At 54.1% G+C, this 12,576-nt stretch overlaps 2 protein-coding genes across 2 annotated transcripts; one reads left to right on the top strand and one right to left on the bottom strand.

Annotated features, from left to right (window-relative positions):
• Window position 1: 1 nt before the first annotated feature.
• Window positions 2–7,882, bottom strand: PODANS_1_12980 (uncharacterized protein; the record flags this gene model as incomplete). Its single annotated transcript, XM_001904965.1, has 2 exons — window positions 2–5,202; window positions 5,263–7,882. Coding segments are annotated over 2 exons (7,821 nt in total), but the record flags the coding sequence as incomplete, so codon positions are not given.
• A 3,008-nt stretch (window positions 7,883–10,890) lies between these two features.
• PODANS_1_12990 (uncharacterized protein) lies at window positions 10,891–12,546 on the top strand (the record flags this gene model as incomplete). Its single annotated transcript, XM_001904966.1, has 2 exons — window positions 10,891–11,262; window positions 11,323–12,546. 2 exons carry the CDS (start codon window positions 10,891–10,893, stop codon window positions 12,544–12,546), a joined length of 1,596 nt encoding a protein of 531 aa, XP_001905001.1.
• Window positions 12,547–12,576: the final 30 nt, after the last annotated feature.

Below are 12,576 nucleotides of genomic sequence, written 5' to 3' on the forward strand. Positions count from 1 at the left end.
ACCTCCTCATCCACTCCAGCACCCACCTCCCCTCCTTGCTAACCGTCTTCCTCCAAATATTCACCCTCCCCCTCTTATGCCCCGTAAAAACCAACTGATTCTCCAACCACTCATTCCCCCCCGACCCCTCATAAAACGCACAGCTATGCACGTAATCATCCGTCACCTCCCCCTCGCTCCCACCACCACCACCACATACATTCTGATCCAAAATCACCTCCCCATTCACCGTAAACAACACCACGCTCTGCCCAACACAAACCATAATGTCCCCCGTCGTGTCATTCACAGCCACACACTCGACCTGCTGTCCCACCCCCCTCATCGGCATCGGCAACCGTCTGATGAACTCCAACCTGTTCAGATCCCAAAGAAACGCAACCCCATCCTGCGATACCGTCACAATCGTCGAAAACGCCTTCGCCACCGCGATGTTGGTGACCGGAGTCTTGTGCCCGAATAAGCTCGACCTCTGCTGCAGTTCCACCGGTTTTCCGGGTGATGTCTGCACGTTGTAGACAGAAACGACACAGTCCTCCCCGGCCGTGATCAGCGTTTTGCTGTCTGCAAATGTGAGGGTTGATATCTGCCCTATGTGCAGATTCTCGTGCAGCCCCGCCAAACGGCGGTTGTCGCTAAAGAAGAACCTGACCGAGTTATCCGCATAACCCCATTCGACAAACTTGTCGTAGAACGGGGGGAGGTTGATCCTGAACGGGGAGGCGCAAAGCAGCCGGTCGTATTTCTGGACGTAAATCAATGACGACACCCGTTCGTGGCTTTCCAGCAGCGGGTAGGGGAGTTTAGTCAGGGCGGATATGGAGGTGTCCAACCGCTTGATCGGGCAGCGGTCGTATTCCCTGGCGGGGTGTGGCCGAGTAAAGACTTGGTGGGGGGTCTGGCCAAAGTTGTGGATGATGCCCGTGGTAATGGCACGTTCCTGAGGGTCGACAATGTCATCCAAATCTCTGGCGCCCTTGTAAGAGAGATGGTGGAAGACATTCAAGTTTTCTACCGCGGCTTCTCCGCGCTGCTTGTACCCAAAGATGAGATCGATCCATTTGTGGAGGTGCTGGCTCACATGCGGAGACTCGAGAGCCTCACGGTGTTTGGCGATGAAGATCTTGGGATCGCCCTTGGCCCAAGGGGGCAGGATGACATTGTCCACCTTCCCCTGGCCACCTTGGCGTTCACCAAAGTTGTAACCATTGACATTCGTCAAAAAGTCCGGAAGGTAAAAGAACTCAGGAATCAGCTCCCTCACGTCCGACCCATTATCCTTCGACGACGACGTCCAAGTCCCCTCGATGGAGAAAAACAACCGATCAGGGTGATCAAACGTCCCACCCTGCAGCAGTATGTAAGACTGCACAAACGGCGGCAACCGAATCAAATACGACGACACGATCATCGCAGACGAGTAATGCGTCCCATAATGAAACGGCGTCTCCCCAATCTCGGCCAGGCTCTTGTACCTCATGTTGAAATCCGCCGCCCGAGTAGGATTCTGCGCGCCCATCGGCTTGGACAAATCCCTGAACGTCGCCGGATTATTCAAGTCCAGCTCCTCACTCGTATAATCCGCCAACACCCACGGGAAAACCGGATATTGCGTCAAATCGTTGAACGTTCTGCCCGCCATGGTGTTGACCAGCATCAGATAGTGAAAGTTGGATATCTCTCCCTTCTGCCACCTCTTCATCAGCGGGTTCCACCCCGACGAGTTGAAAATGCTGCCAAACTTGGCCCCCAGCGTCTGCGGTGCCTCCTCGGTGAACTTGAGAGCCTCCAATCTCCAGGCATCCTCCGGATTCGGCAACAAACTCGGGTTGCTATTATGCGGCACCTTGGCGGTAAGCCTGGCATAAATCTCGTCTCTCATCGTCGAGTTGATAGCCGTAAGCAGATAACTGCGGCCATCAGTGAAGAACATTTCGATGGCCACATCCCGGAAGAGGAACCGTCTCTTGGACAGCATCAGAACTTCCCGCCACTTCCAGCTGCGCGATTCCGAACCAGCACGGCTCTGCTCCTGGCGCGCCTCATCCGCCTTCTTGCCAGCAATGATGATGGAAAACGGATCTCGCTCCTCCGGCGGTGCTTGCCATACGTTGATGATCTCGCCATCGGCACTTTGAAACAAGCTGTCCATGAGATACAGCGCCTCCTTCCCAACAATCAAGATCCCCTCCGAGGCATCCAGCCCAATGATCCTGGAAATGTTGAAGACATTCTGCACCGAATCCCCCTGCTGCAACCTCCTCATCACCTTCCTGTTCTTGTCCTCAAAATTATCATCCCCATCCGGATCATTCGGATCCTCCACCAGCTCAAAGTCATCCTCCGGCGTCACCCCCTGCCGATCCAACCCCTTCCCATCCACCACCTCCTCCCCTTCCTCAGCAGTATCCTCCTCCTCCCCAGCCTCGATCGGCGGCGTCGAACTGGCCGGCGTTATCCCAATGCTCGACTGTCGACCCACAGCCAACCCCGTATTCAGCTTCAGACCCGAATTATCCCCCCTCTTCGGCCTATACTCCCTATGCTGATCAGGATACTCGGGCAACAACCTCAACCTCATCCTGTTCCTCCCCTCCGTCCGATCCAGCTTCCACTTAATCTCCTGCCTCTCCGCAAACACCGCTCCCGGCCTCCTCAAGTCCCTGTCCATCTTGCTAAACGTCCACGCCAAGAACGCGTTGTCATCTTGTTGGTCTTGCAAGTGCCTCTGGTACTTGAAGTGCTCAGTGAAGTAAATACTCTTCATCCACGCGCTGTTCGCCATCTCATGCCTCAGCAGCACGTTCTCCCTCTCCCTCAACTCAGCATGCCACTGCTTCAACTTCTCCTTCCGGTTCCTCAACCTCGTCCTCGCAGTGTCATTGTACCGCTGATTCTCCCCACCAACAAACTCCTCCCACGTCTTGGAAATCCCCCCGACAAACAACACATCCAACGAAGGCCGATGCTGATCAACCCATTCCAAAAACGCATTGTCATCCAGCTCAGTCAGTTTTCTGAATCCCCTCGTCAGATGCTGCTGATCAGGCGTCATGATCTGCCTGAACAAAACCGAGGCCTCCTCCGGCTTTTGCACCAGCATGATCCGCCACACCGTCGCAGCGATCATCCGAACTTGCTCTCTCGGATCAACCAGCTTGTTGTAAAGTTGATACCACAACAGCTTCATGTAATCATCCTCCACCTGCAGACAGTTGAGCAGCACAGTCTGCCAGTACATCAGCTGCCCCATACTAGCAACAGCATCCGCATCCTGGCACTGCGGATCATCCATGTCCGACAGCCGCAAAAGCGTCAGCTTCAAGAAGCATGCCCTGATCGTTGCCACCGCCGAGCTGCAAAGACGGACGCTCTTCAAAGACGAGATGTCAGGTCGCAGCAGGTACTCCAGCAAAGTCCCGGCAAAGTCAATCATCGTCTCTGCTCCATTCATGAACCACCCTTCAAAGATCGCTTCCACCATGTGGATGTTCAACCGAGACATGTTCTGCAGAATCCTCGGCTCGAGAAGGGTCTTTTGCTCGAGCTGAATGGTGTTTTTCAGGTGGGTGATGATATTACGAAGAACATACGTCTCAAAGTAGGCCTGATGTTCCTGAAAGCCGGGAGGAACCTTCAAGAAGAGACCAAAACCAGGAAATTCCTTTCGGACGAGCAGCTGATCAGTGAAGACGTTGATGATGAGCTCCAGCACTCCCTCGAGTACCACGTTGCTGACTTTCTGCGTATTTACCCGCTTCTTTGGCGACATGACATGGCTGAGACGAGCGGGGATGGGTGGGGAGAGTGGCTGCTGCTGTTGTGATGCCACCAATATGAACGAGGAAGGTCGCCGCAGAGGAGTACCGCGACCCTGTACAGACGACGGTGACCCGTCCATTTGTCCTGCGTTTGCGGTTCGAATGATTGGAGTGGCCGTAGTCGAAGAGCCGGGAACCGGCCTGATAAGCACGTCGCCTCCCTCAAATGTGAGGACCGAGTCCTTGGAGTTGAGCTCAGTATCGGGGGTAACGGGATCCGCGCTGACGATGATGGGGTACAATGCCGAGAAAAGGAGGCGAACGTAGTCAGAGTTGAGGGCAAAATCTCTGAAGCTGGCCGACCGACTGTGCATGTCTGACAAAAAGCGGACAACTGTCTGAAGAACTCCAACACTAGCCGAGACCCTCTCTTTGTCAGGCAGGCGTGTTTCTAGACAATATGTCAGCGAAGATCCAGAGCAAAGGCAAGAAAGAGACATACTCCGCGGCTCCAAAGCCTGGCCCAGTTCCATAGACCGAGCCCTTGGACGCGTCTGGACGGCAGCAAGACCTTCCGAACCACTCCTGGGCGTCTCCCAGTCTCCATGCGGAGAGTCCGGATCATCCTGATACTTGAGAATATCCCTCAGCCCGTGCTGCAGCATCGAGATGATAACCGGCAGCACATCGGGGAAAACCACATGTCGATTCCCAAATATTTCCAAGAGACTGAAAAAGTCAAACGACTTGCCAAAGTTGATATTCGCAACGTCGTACCCAAACAGGATACTGAACAGGATCGGCCAGAGAGTAGCAATGTCCCACCACTGCTTCAAGCGGTGAGCCATGATGTGAAACCCTCCAGACCTAGTAGAGAATTTGGTTGTGTACGCTGTCGGCTGCGACACTATGAGGCGGGCGAGAATCTTGCATCCGTGGACGACGATTTCTGGATCGTCCTCCGCAAGCAGGTAGAGGAGCCACTGCAAGGGCGTCAGTACTACATATGGCCTCGGGAATCTCTTTGGGTCGACACCGAATATCACCTTATTTGTTACTGTCTTGGCGAACTTGCGGATGTCAGCCGGGTTGGTTTTCTCGCAGAGAAACCGTGTGTACATCTCTAGGAACTTGATGCCTAATTGTTTCTTTGTAAGTAATCTTGAGGGGCCGTTCGAGGAGGACGTTCCCGTCTCAACCGGGACTGGTCTTCTCAAGTTGCTCAGGGAAGGCGTCCCTGCTCTGGATATAGGTTTGGGAGTACGGGGCAGGGAGCCAGCAGGGGTATGGAAGGCGTAGGTGATGAAAAGGGCAAGAGAACGGTGAACCTCTGCATTAAAATTGCATTTGACCAGACTCTCAAACGAGGCCATGAAATGAGGCAGGATGTCTTCCGAGATGGTCTCGGCCTTGAGAGCATCCAGCAGCCTCTTGATGATGCCTATAGAATGAGTAGTGAGTATATGAAATACTGATGAGCCTCAAGCAAACTCTGACGTACGCATTCTGAGCAGCCGCTTGCTGTTGAATTGGTGGTGCTTGCTTTTCACGGCAAAGGTCACAAACTGCTTGTAATAGAGTTCTTGGGTGATCGGGGCCGCCTTGCGCCAGGTATCGGGGTCGATGAGGAGAATACGATAAGCGAGAGGGTTCACGACAAATGATTCGATGGGGTCCGCATGTTTGTAACCCACGAAGCTGAGGACCAAGCTCAAGAGCTGGAAGCTGAGCCTGTCTCTTGCCTCGTTCGTGACGGCAAGCCGCCACGACTGTGAGACGCTGTCTGAAGCCGGAATTCCGTATCCGAGCTTGGCCCGCAGAAGCATGCTCAAGATAGCATATCCGTTGTCCCTCTCCATGGCCTCACTGTTTCGCCAGCTCTTTTCGATACAATGAAAGGTCATCTCGACAGACCGGAGGAGATCCTGAGGGGTTGTGGCGCGCTCAACTAGCTTCAGCACCACAGGTGTGAAGCCACCAAGTCGCCAGAAATTGTCATCAAAGTGATACGGCGTGGTCAAGACTGGGTCGCCAACGAGAAGCGATACTCCGTTCATTCTGATTAGCGCATCATTGATACACGGAACAGCAGCGTTGATCGCAACAGGGACTCCCGTCTTAGTGGTAGTATGGAACAAACTGCCGGCCGAGTTCCTCGACAGTGACCGAAAGAGCGACGAGTCCATGAACTTGCCATCGGTACGGAACACCGCCCTAGGGAGAATGCTGAGCAATACTTTCTGTTCGGGCACAATGGAGCTAGCCTTATCTCTGATAGCTCTGAGGATATCCGAGTTCTCATCCTTGCCGGGATGGAACAGCTCGTTACGGAGTCCAAGAGCGGCCGAGGCCTCATACGTCTGAAACCCTCCAAGGCAGTCTTGAAAGTTACCCTGATACCGTGGTCCAAGTCGGTAATGCACCGCAAGAAAATCATCGCTCAGGACATCCTCAAACATTTGAGCAGAGGCAAGGGACCATTTCGAATGCACAAGACCAGGGCCAACCTGGGTCGCAAGATCACGGGGTGTGCCCAGGAATGCCTGTACTGGATTTGTTTTGTGACTGCTTGACGCAAACGAAGCGAAGCTCTCAGTGCTCGTGTTGGAGATGGGAGGTGGGTTTGGATAAGCCGACCGTATCTGCTCTGCAAATTCCCCGTTGACATAGAGGCTGGCCTTGCTTGCAGCGAGTGCCTTGGGCCGGCGGTGCACGATGGCCATGTGATACCACCGCTTCTCCTTGAAAGAAACTGTCTTGAACCGAACACTGGGACGGGACGAGGTAACAGATGTTTGCAGAATGAAGTTTTTGGTGTCCCTCTCGAGGTAAGCCAGCAGAAAGCAGGTCTGCGTAGAGTCGAATACTCCAAAGAGTGTGGTGTGCGAATGGGGATCGAATCTGTCGACACGGACCCAGGCAGCAAAAGTGTATCCGGCTGACGAATGGGGTGGAAAAGGTCGCCCGAGGTTGGGCAGTTCAACGGAAGAATGACCGTGAAGTGACAGGTCAAACTGGATGAAAGGTGGCCCGTTGTTCTTTTCCGTCATGTCGAGACAAAATTCAGAGACATCCTCGTCCCGATTGCAGAGTAAAAACTGCGCATCAGCCAGCTGGTCTACCCCAAGGTACATGAGCGATTTGCTCAGGGGCAACGCCTTTTTTGTCTCGGCCTCGGTAAGAATGCGCTCACTAGAGAACAGCAGTCGCAATAGTCTGGAGAGCATGCCGGTTCCATGTAATGCCGTGAGGTTGAAAAGAGAGGCCGAACCAACAGACGACAGCGTTATCAAGACGATCATCGAAGCCAAATCTGGCGGTGCCCCTTTGGTTCTCGGTATTGATTCCCAAAAGCCCACGACCGTCCGTATAATCTCGGCATTCTGAACCACCGTGTTGGGCCCTAGAATCTGTGCAAGCCTGGCCTCGATAGCTTCTAAACTGTCAAGCTGGCCCTGGCTCTCTTTTGTATTGTCCCCAATCAGTGTCGGTGACTCTCCTTGATCCTCCGTCCCAGGGGCGGATGTAGGCCGAGATGCCGTCGAGGACGAAGCCACAGAACGACAGAGCTCATCAAGCCGCTGGTCGTCCAGGGCGAACGATAGCAGCTTCCCAAACAATTGACAGTTTGTCCACAAGTCTGATTCTCCGCCTCCCACACCAATGCTGGCAATTATTTGTTCCAGAGACTCCCATCCTCCGCCATCGACTCTATCTTGGAAGTACCTCCTGTTTCCCGGATGGCCCCTGAATGCGGCAGAGACAGTCGCCAGAATGACGTGAAGCAAATCAAATATTCCCCTCCTCTCGTCTTTGCTTCTTTTTTGTATGTTATAAAAGCCCGAGAACGATCGCAAAACTTCGAGGAGGGTCTGGAAGCCGTTCAAGTGTCGAAAGTCGTCTTGAGGTTGGGAAGGCGGTTGCGCGGCAGCAACGTGCTGGTGTATCTGGCGGATCTGCTCGAGCAGATCCTCGATTTCGGGGTACCCATCGGCAGAGCGGGAGTTTGCTGTCTCGGAGAGTTGTCGAAGCAGACGCTGGAGGACCTCGGCGGCTTTCGATGTTTGGACGGTCGAAGCCGAAGTCGACGATCGATAACGTCGAGAGCGCACGGCAAGCATATTGGGGACCACTGGTGGGGGAATAGCCCAATCGCTTTTCTTCTTTATGAAAGTCTGTCTGCGCTCGAATATCCCATCGAGGTTTCGCAGTTTTGTGTATTAATCCGCCGTCGTAAAACCTTAGAGAGCTGTCATGTGCATGCTTTCCGTTGGTGCTAATATTCACCACAGAGCTTACGCCAGCATCGTCAGCGGTACCTCCGCCGCATACGAGTACCGAATCCGATGTTTCTCGCGGCCAAGGCCAAGGTCGACGGCTAGGCGATATAATTGGTAAGATGCCAAAAGAATGAGATCAAAATACAAAGCAAAGAGCTTCCCTCATGGAAAGGAGCCAAGTGAGTGCCGGTGAGCTGGTGGTTGGGTCGTGGAGGCTTCTGCTCCTATCTAGAAGCCTTCAGCCTCGAGCTTGTCCACTGTTCTGGAGCTGCCTTGCAGGGCCACATCAGCGCTGGTGAAGGCCGAATCCAATTCACCTGAAGGATCCATTTGGAGGGGTCCTGTGGCGGTGCACCACTGAAACAGTGGGACTTGTGAGTGGGGCTGAGACGGGTGTAACTGAAGTGGCTGTTTGGTCTGCCTTGGAGACATGTTCTGAAAGAGCACAAAAAAGAGACTTCTGGGTTTCTCAGCCCTGGAGAATGGTATGATTTTTCCTTTCACAGTCTATAAACTGCTCCTAGTTGATGTCAATCTTTCAAATGCTGCGGCACGGGGCCTCGGTATATGGTAGCTGTCACCCAAGATATCCAATCATGGACTCGCTGAAGTGCTTCCCCGGAGCATCCGAAATCCATGCCTACAACCTTTAAAAGTCCCCCATAGATACCGTATCACCTTGAATGTAGAGTCTATCTCAGTATCCGTTTGGTATGCCGCCTCACTCACACTCTGTCTACGGGGCAATAATATTACATGCAATGCAAGATGTCGTGGAAATCGCAGAATCACAAGCCTCTGCTGTGTTCTGGTTCCGACGGCCAACGATTGGATTGGGGTTTCAGAATTGGAGAAGGGAGTCACGGAGTCTGGAACATGTTGCTGGATATTGCCCGAAGCGTCGTCAGGATGCCAGAAAACACAGTTACAACCCGGAATTGCTTAGCCCCCTCTATGTTCAGCAAAGTTCCCTTGACAATAGACACATAGTGGTCAGTCACAGGGGTCAAGATCAGATTTTCAAATATCTACAACATCCGCCCTCAGAACGCCAAAATAATACACTCACTTGGACGATGATAATCTAAAAAGTAAGAAGAATCTTACGATGCCCTTTTTTCACCGTAAAAATTGGTTGTGGATGAGGTTCTGGGGGTGGGAAATATCATGAAGTCCCGCGCTAACAAAAATACCAGGGTTGGAGTGTACACATGGTGTTGATCCACCACGAGGGAGGCAAGAGTCTCCGTGAGGGGATTGAGGGGTTGCAGTTGGAGTCACGCCCGTCAGCTGTGTGGATAAGGTGGCTAGATAAGGCGATAAACCACGGTCAAAGTGGTCTCCACAGCGACCCGCGTCGGAGGTTCACCAAGGGACAGGCTGCGTGTTGCGAAGTGTTGCCTGTGAGGTGAACCATGAGAATACTATCTAATGACGGCTTCATTACAAACTGCTGCCTTTTATCCAAGTTTTGCAAGCGGTTTGTTCGATGTGCCAGCCAACATACCAGCTGTGAGACGAATGCGCTGGTTTGCTCAGTTGAGCAAGGTATGATGTAATCGGTGAACTGGTTGTCTATCAAGGTTGCAAGTCACGGCGTAAGCTGCTACCTATAGGTCACCGATATTGGCTCAAACCTCGGTGGTGCACCACTGCAATCAATCCGGACTAAAACAGGGGATGCATTTCTCATTATTCCATGTTATCTCAACAGCGAAGGCAACCCCAGGAACAGGAAGGGAAGCGTGAGGTGGTCGGGACCGGTCGAGTCAGACGTCCCCAAACGATACAAGACCCGGCACGTGCTGGGGACTCATGACCAGTTCCAGTTTGGGTGGAGATCCCCGCGCTGGCTGGCACCTTGGCATCGTCGGAGAGCTCCAAGCGTGACGTTCCTGACAGGGGATCTGACAAGGCAGTCAATCCGCTTCGCTGTGGCCGACCCCAGATCTCGTCGCGGTGAGCCTCGCCCAGGCTGGTTGGATAAGGACAGCGGTTGAGGACCACAGCAGCATCGGAAGCAGGAGCAGTGTCGTGTTGATGCGCTGTGCCTTGATGTCGAACAGCTTGGAGCTCCAAGAGAGCTTCCGCGAATCAAGTGACAGTCGGGCCAGGGGTCCTCGAACCAGGGCTGCAAGGCGGTAAGCCCAGAAGGAAGCTGTTCATCCGGCACAGAGGGAACAGCAGCAGCTGGACCACGGGCGGGCATTGTTGGTTTTCAACAGGCGCTGGAAGCCCGTTGAGTTAACTAGCCGCCATGTAGAGCACGTAGACAAGAGAGGACAATCGGATTAAAACGTGGCAAAGATGATGTGTTTTATGCTGTCCTTGATACTCCCATGGCTGTCCTTGTGGTCATTCTCAGAGGTGAAGACGCAACTGATAAGCCTGGCAAACAACGGCAGATGGCACGCTTATCGCACGCAAGGCCACTCAACAGCTGCATTTCGCCCCTGTGGGGGAGGGCAACGGTCATCCCATTGGCTGCTCCACCTTTTGCTAAGCCATTTTCGGTTCAGGGTGGAGAGTCAACCCCCCCGGCTCTCGGGTCCTGCTGCACCGCTCCGCCTGAGCACTAACGAGCTAGGGGCTTCCCTGAGGCAACCGCAGGCGTTGGTCTTACGCAGCCGCCGCCCACGTCTTTATCAGGACCCAGCCTCCCCATCCATTCCATGCCGAGCTCGCTCCCTCTTCCTCTCTCTCACTCCTCCATCATCCATCTCCCATCACCGTCGCAACAGTCACCCAGCCCATCGACGAAGACATCGTAGCTGGGTCTTCTTCCTTTTCCCCCATCTTTTCAAGTCGCAGGTTCATCGACTTTGTCACCCCCACAATTGCCCGCAATCATGAAGGGCTACGCCATTCTCTCGCTCGCGGCCGCCGCTGCCGCGGCGCCAAGTGCTTCGATTGAAACCATCCATGGCGAGGCTGCGCCCATTCTTTCCTCTGCCAACGCCGAGGTCATCCCAAATGCCTACATTGTCAAGTTCAAGAAGCACGTAACTGAGGAGAAGGTGTCGGATCACCACACTTGGATCCAGGAGCTCCACACCACTCGTGAGAACGAGCGGATAGACCTCAAGAAGCGTGGTCAGTTCCCTCTGGTTGACGATGTCTTCCACGGCCTGAAGCACACCTACAAGGTCGGCTCCGAGTTCCTTGGTTATGCTGGCCACTTCGATGAGGAGACCATCGAGAAGGTCCGGAGGCACCCTGATGTAAGCTTTCCCCCCATGCTCCAATTTCCTCTCGACAATCACTAACAGATTCGCAAACAGGTCGAGTACATCGAGCGTGACAGCATTGTCCACACCATGCGTGTGATTGAGGATGCCAAGTGCGACAGCGAGATTGAGAAGGCCGCCCCTTGGGGTCTGGCTCGTATCTCTCACCGTGATACTCTGGGCTTCTCCACCTTCAACAAGTACTTGTACGCCGCTGAGGGTGGTGAGGGTGTTGATGCCTACGTTATTGACACTGGCACCAACGTCGACCACGTCGATTTCGATGGCCGTGCCAAGTGGGGCAAGACCATCCCCTCTGGTGATGCCGATGTCGATGGCAATGGCCACGGCACCCACTGCTCCGGCACCATCGCCGGCAAGAAGTATGGTGTCGCCAAGAAGGCCAACGTCTATGCCGTCAAGGTCCTTCGCTCTAACGGCTCCGGCACCATGTCTGATGTCGTCGCCGGTGTGGAGTGGGCTGCCAAGTCTCACATCCAGGCCGTCAAGGAGGCCAAGGATGGCAAGCGCAAGGGCTTCAAGGGCTCCGTCGCCAACATGTCTCTTGGTGGTGGCAAGACCAAGACTCTCGATGACACTGTGAACGCCGCCGTCTCTGTCGGCATTCACTTCGCCGTCGCCGCCGGCAACGACAACGCTGATGCCTGCAACTACTCGCCAGCTGCTGCTGCCAAGGCCGTCACGGTCGGTGCCTCTGGCATTGATGACAGCCGTGCCTACTTCTCCAACTACGGCAAGTGCACTGATATCTTCGCCCCCGGTCTCAGCATTCTTTCCACCTGGATCGGCAGCAAGTACGCCACCAACACCATCTCCGGCACTTCCATGGCCTCTCCCCATATCGCTGGTCTCTTGGCCTACTACCTTTCTCTCCAGCCCGCCACCGACTCTGAGTACTCTCTTGCTCCCATCACCCCCGAGAAGCTCAAGGACAACCTTCTCAAGATCGCCACTGAGGATGCCCTCACCGACATGCCCAAGGGCACCCCCAACCTCCTCGCCTGGAACGGTGCCGGCTGCAACAACTACACTGCCATCGTCGAGGCTGGCGGCTACAAGGTCAAGAAGACCGAGGGCACCAAGGCTGACTTTGATGTCTCCAAGCTTGAGGAGCTTATCGAGAACGAGTACGATGTCATCTCGGGCCAGGTCGTGAAGGGTGTCTCTTCCCTCTCCGAGAAGGCCCGCAAGTTCTCCAAGAAGATCCACGAGATGGTGGATGAGGAGCTCAAGGAGTTCCTTGAGGAGCTCGCTTAAGTATTGACGAGGGCGATCTTGTCTGTTTAT

This window comes from Podospora anserina, chromosome 1 (genome assembly GCF_000226545.1).
Source record: "Podospora anserina S mat+ genomic DNA chromosome 1, supercontig 3".
Taxonomy (NCBI): domain Eukaryota; kingdom Fungi; phylum Ascomycota; class Sordariomycetes; order Sordariales; family Podosporaceae; genus Podospora; species Podospora anserina.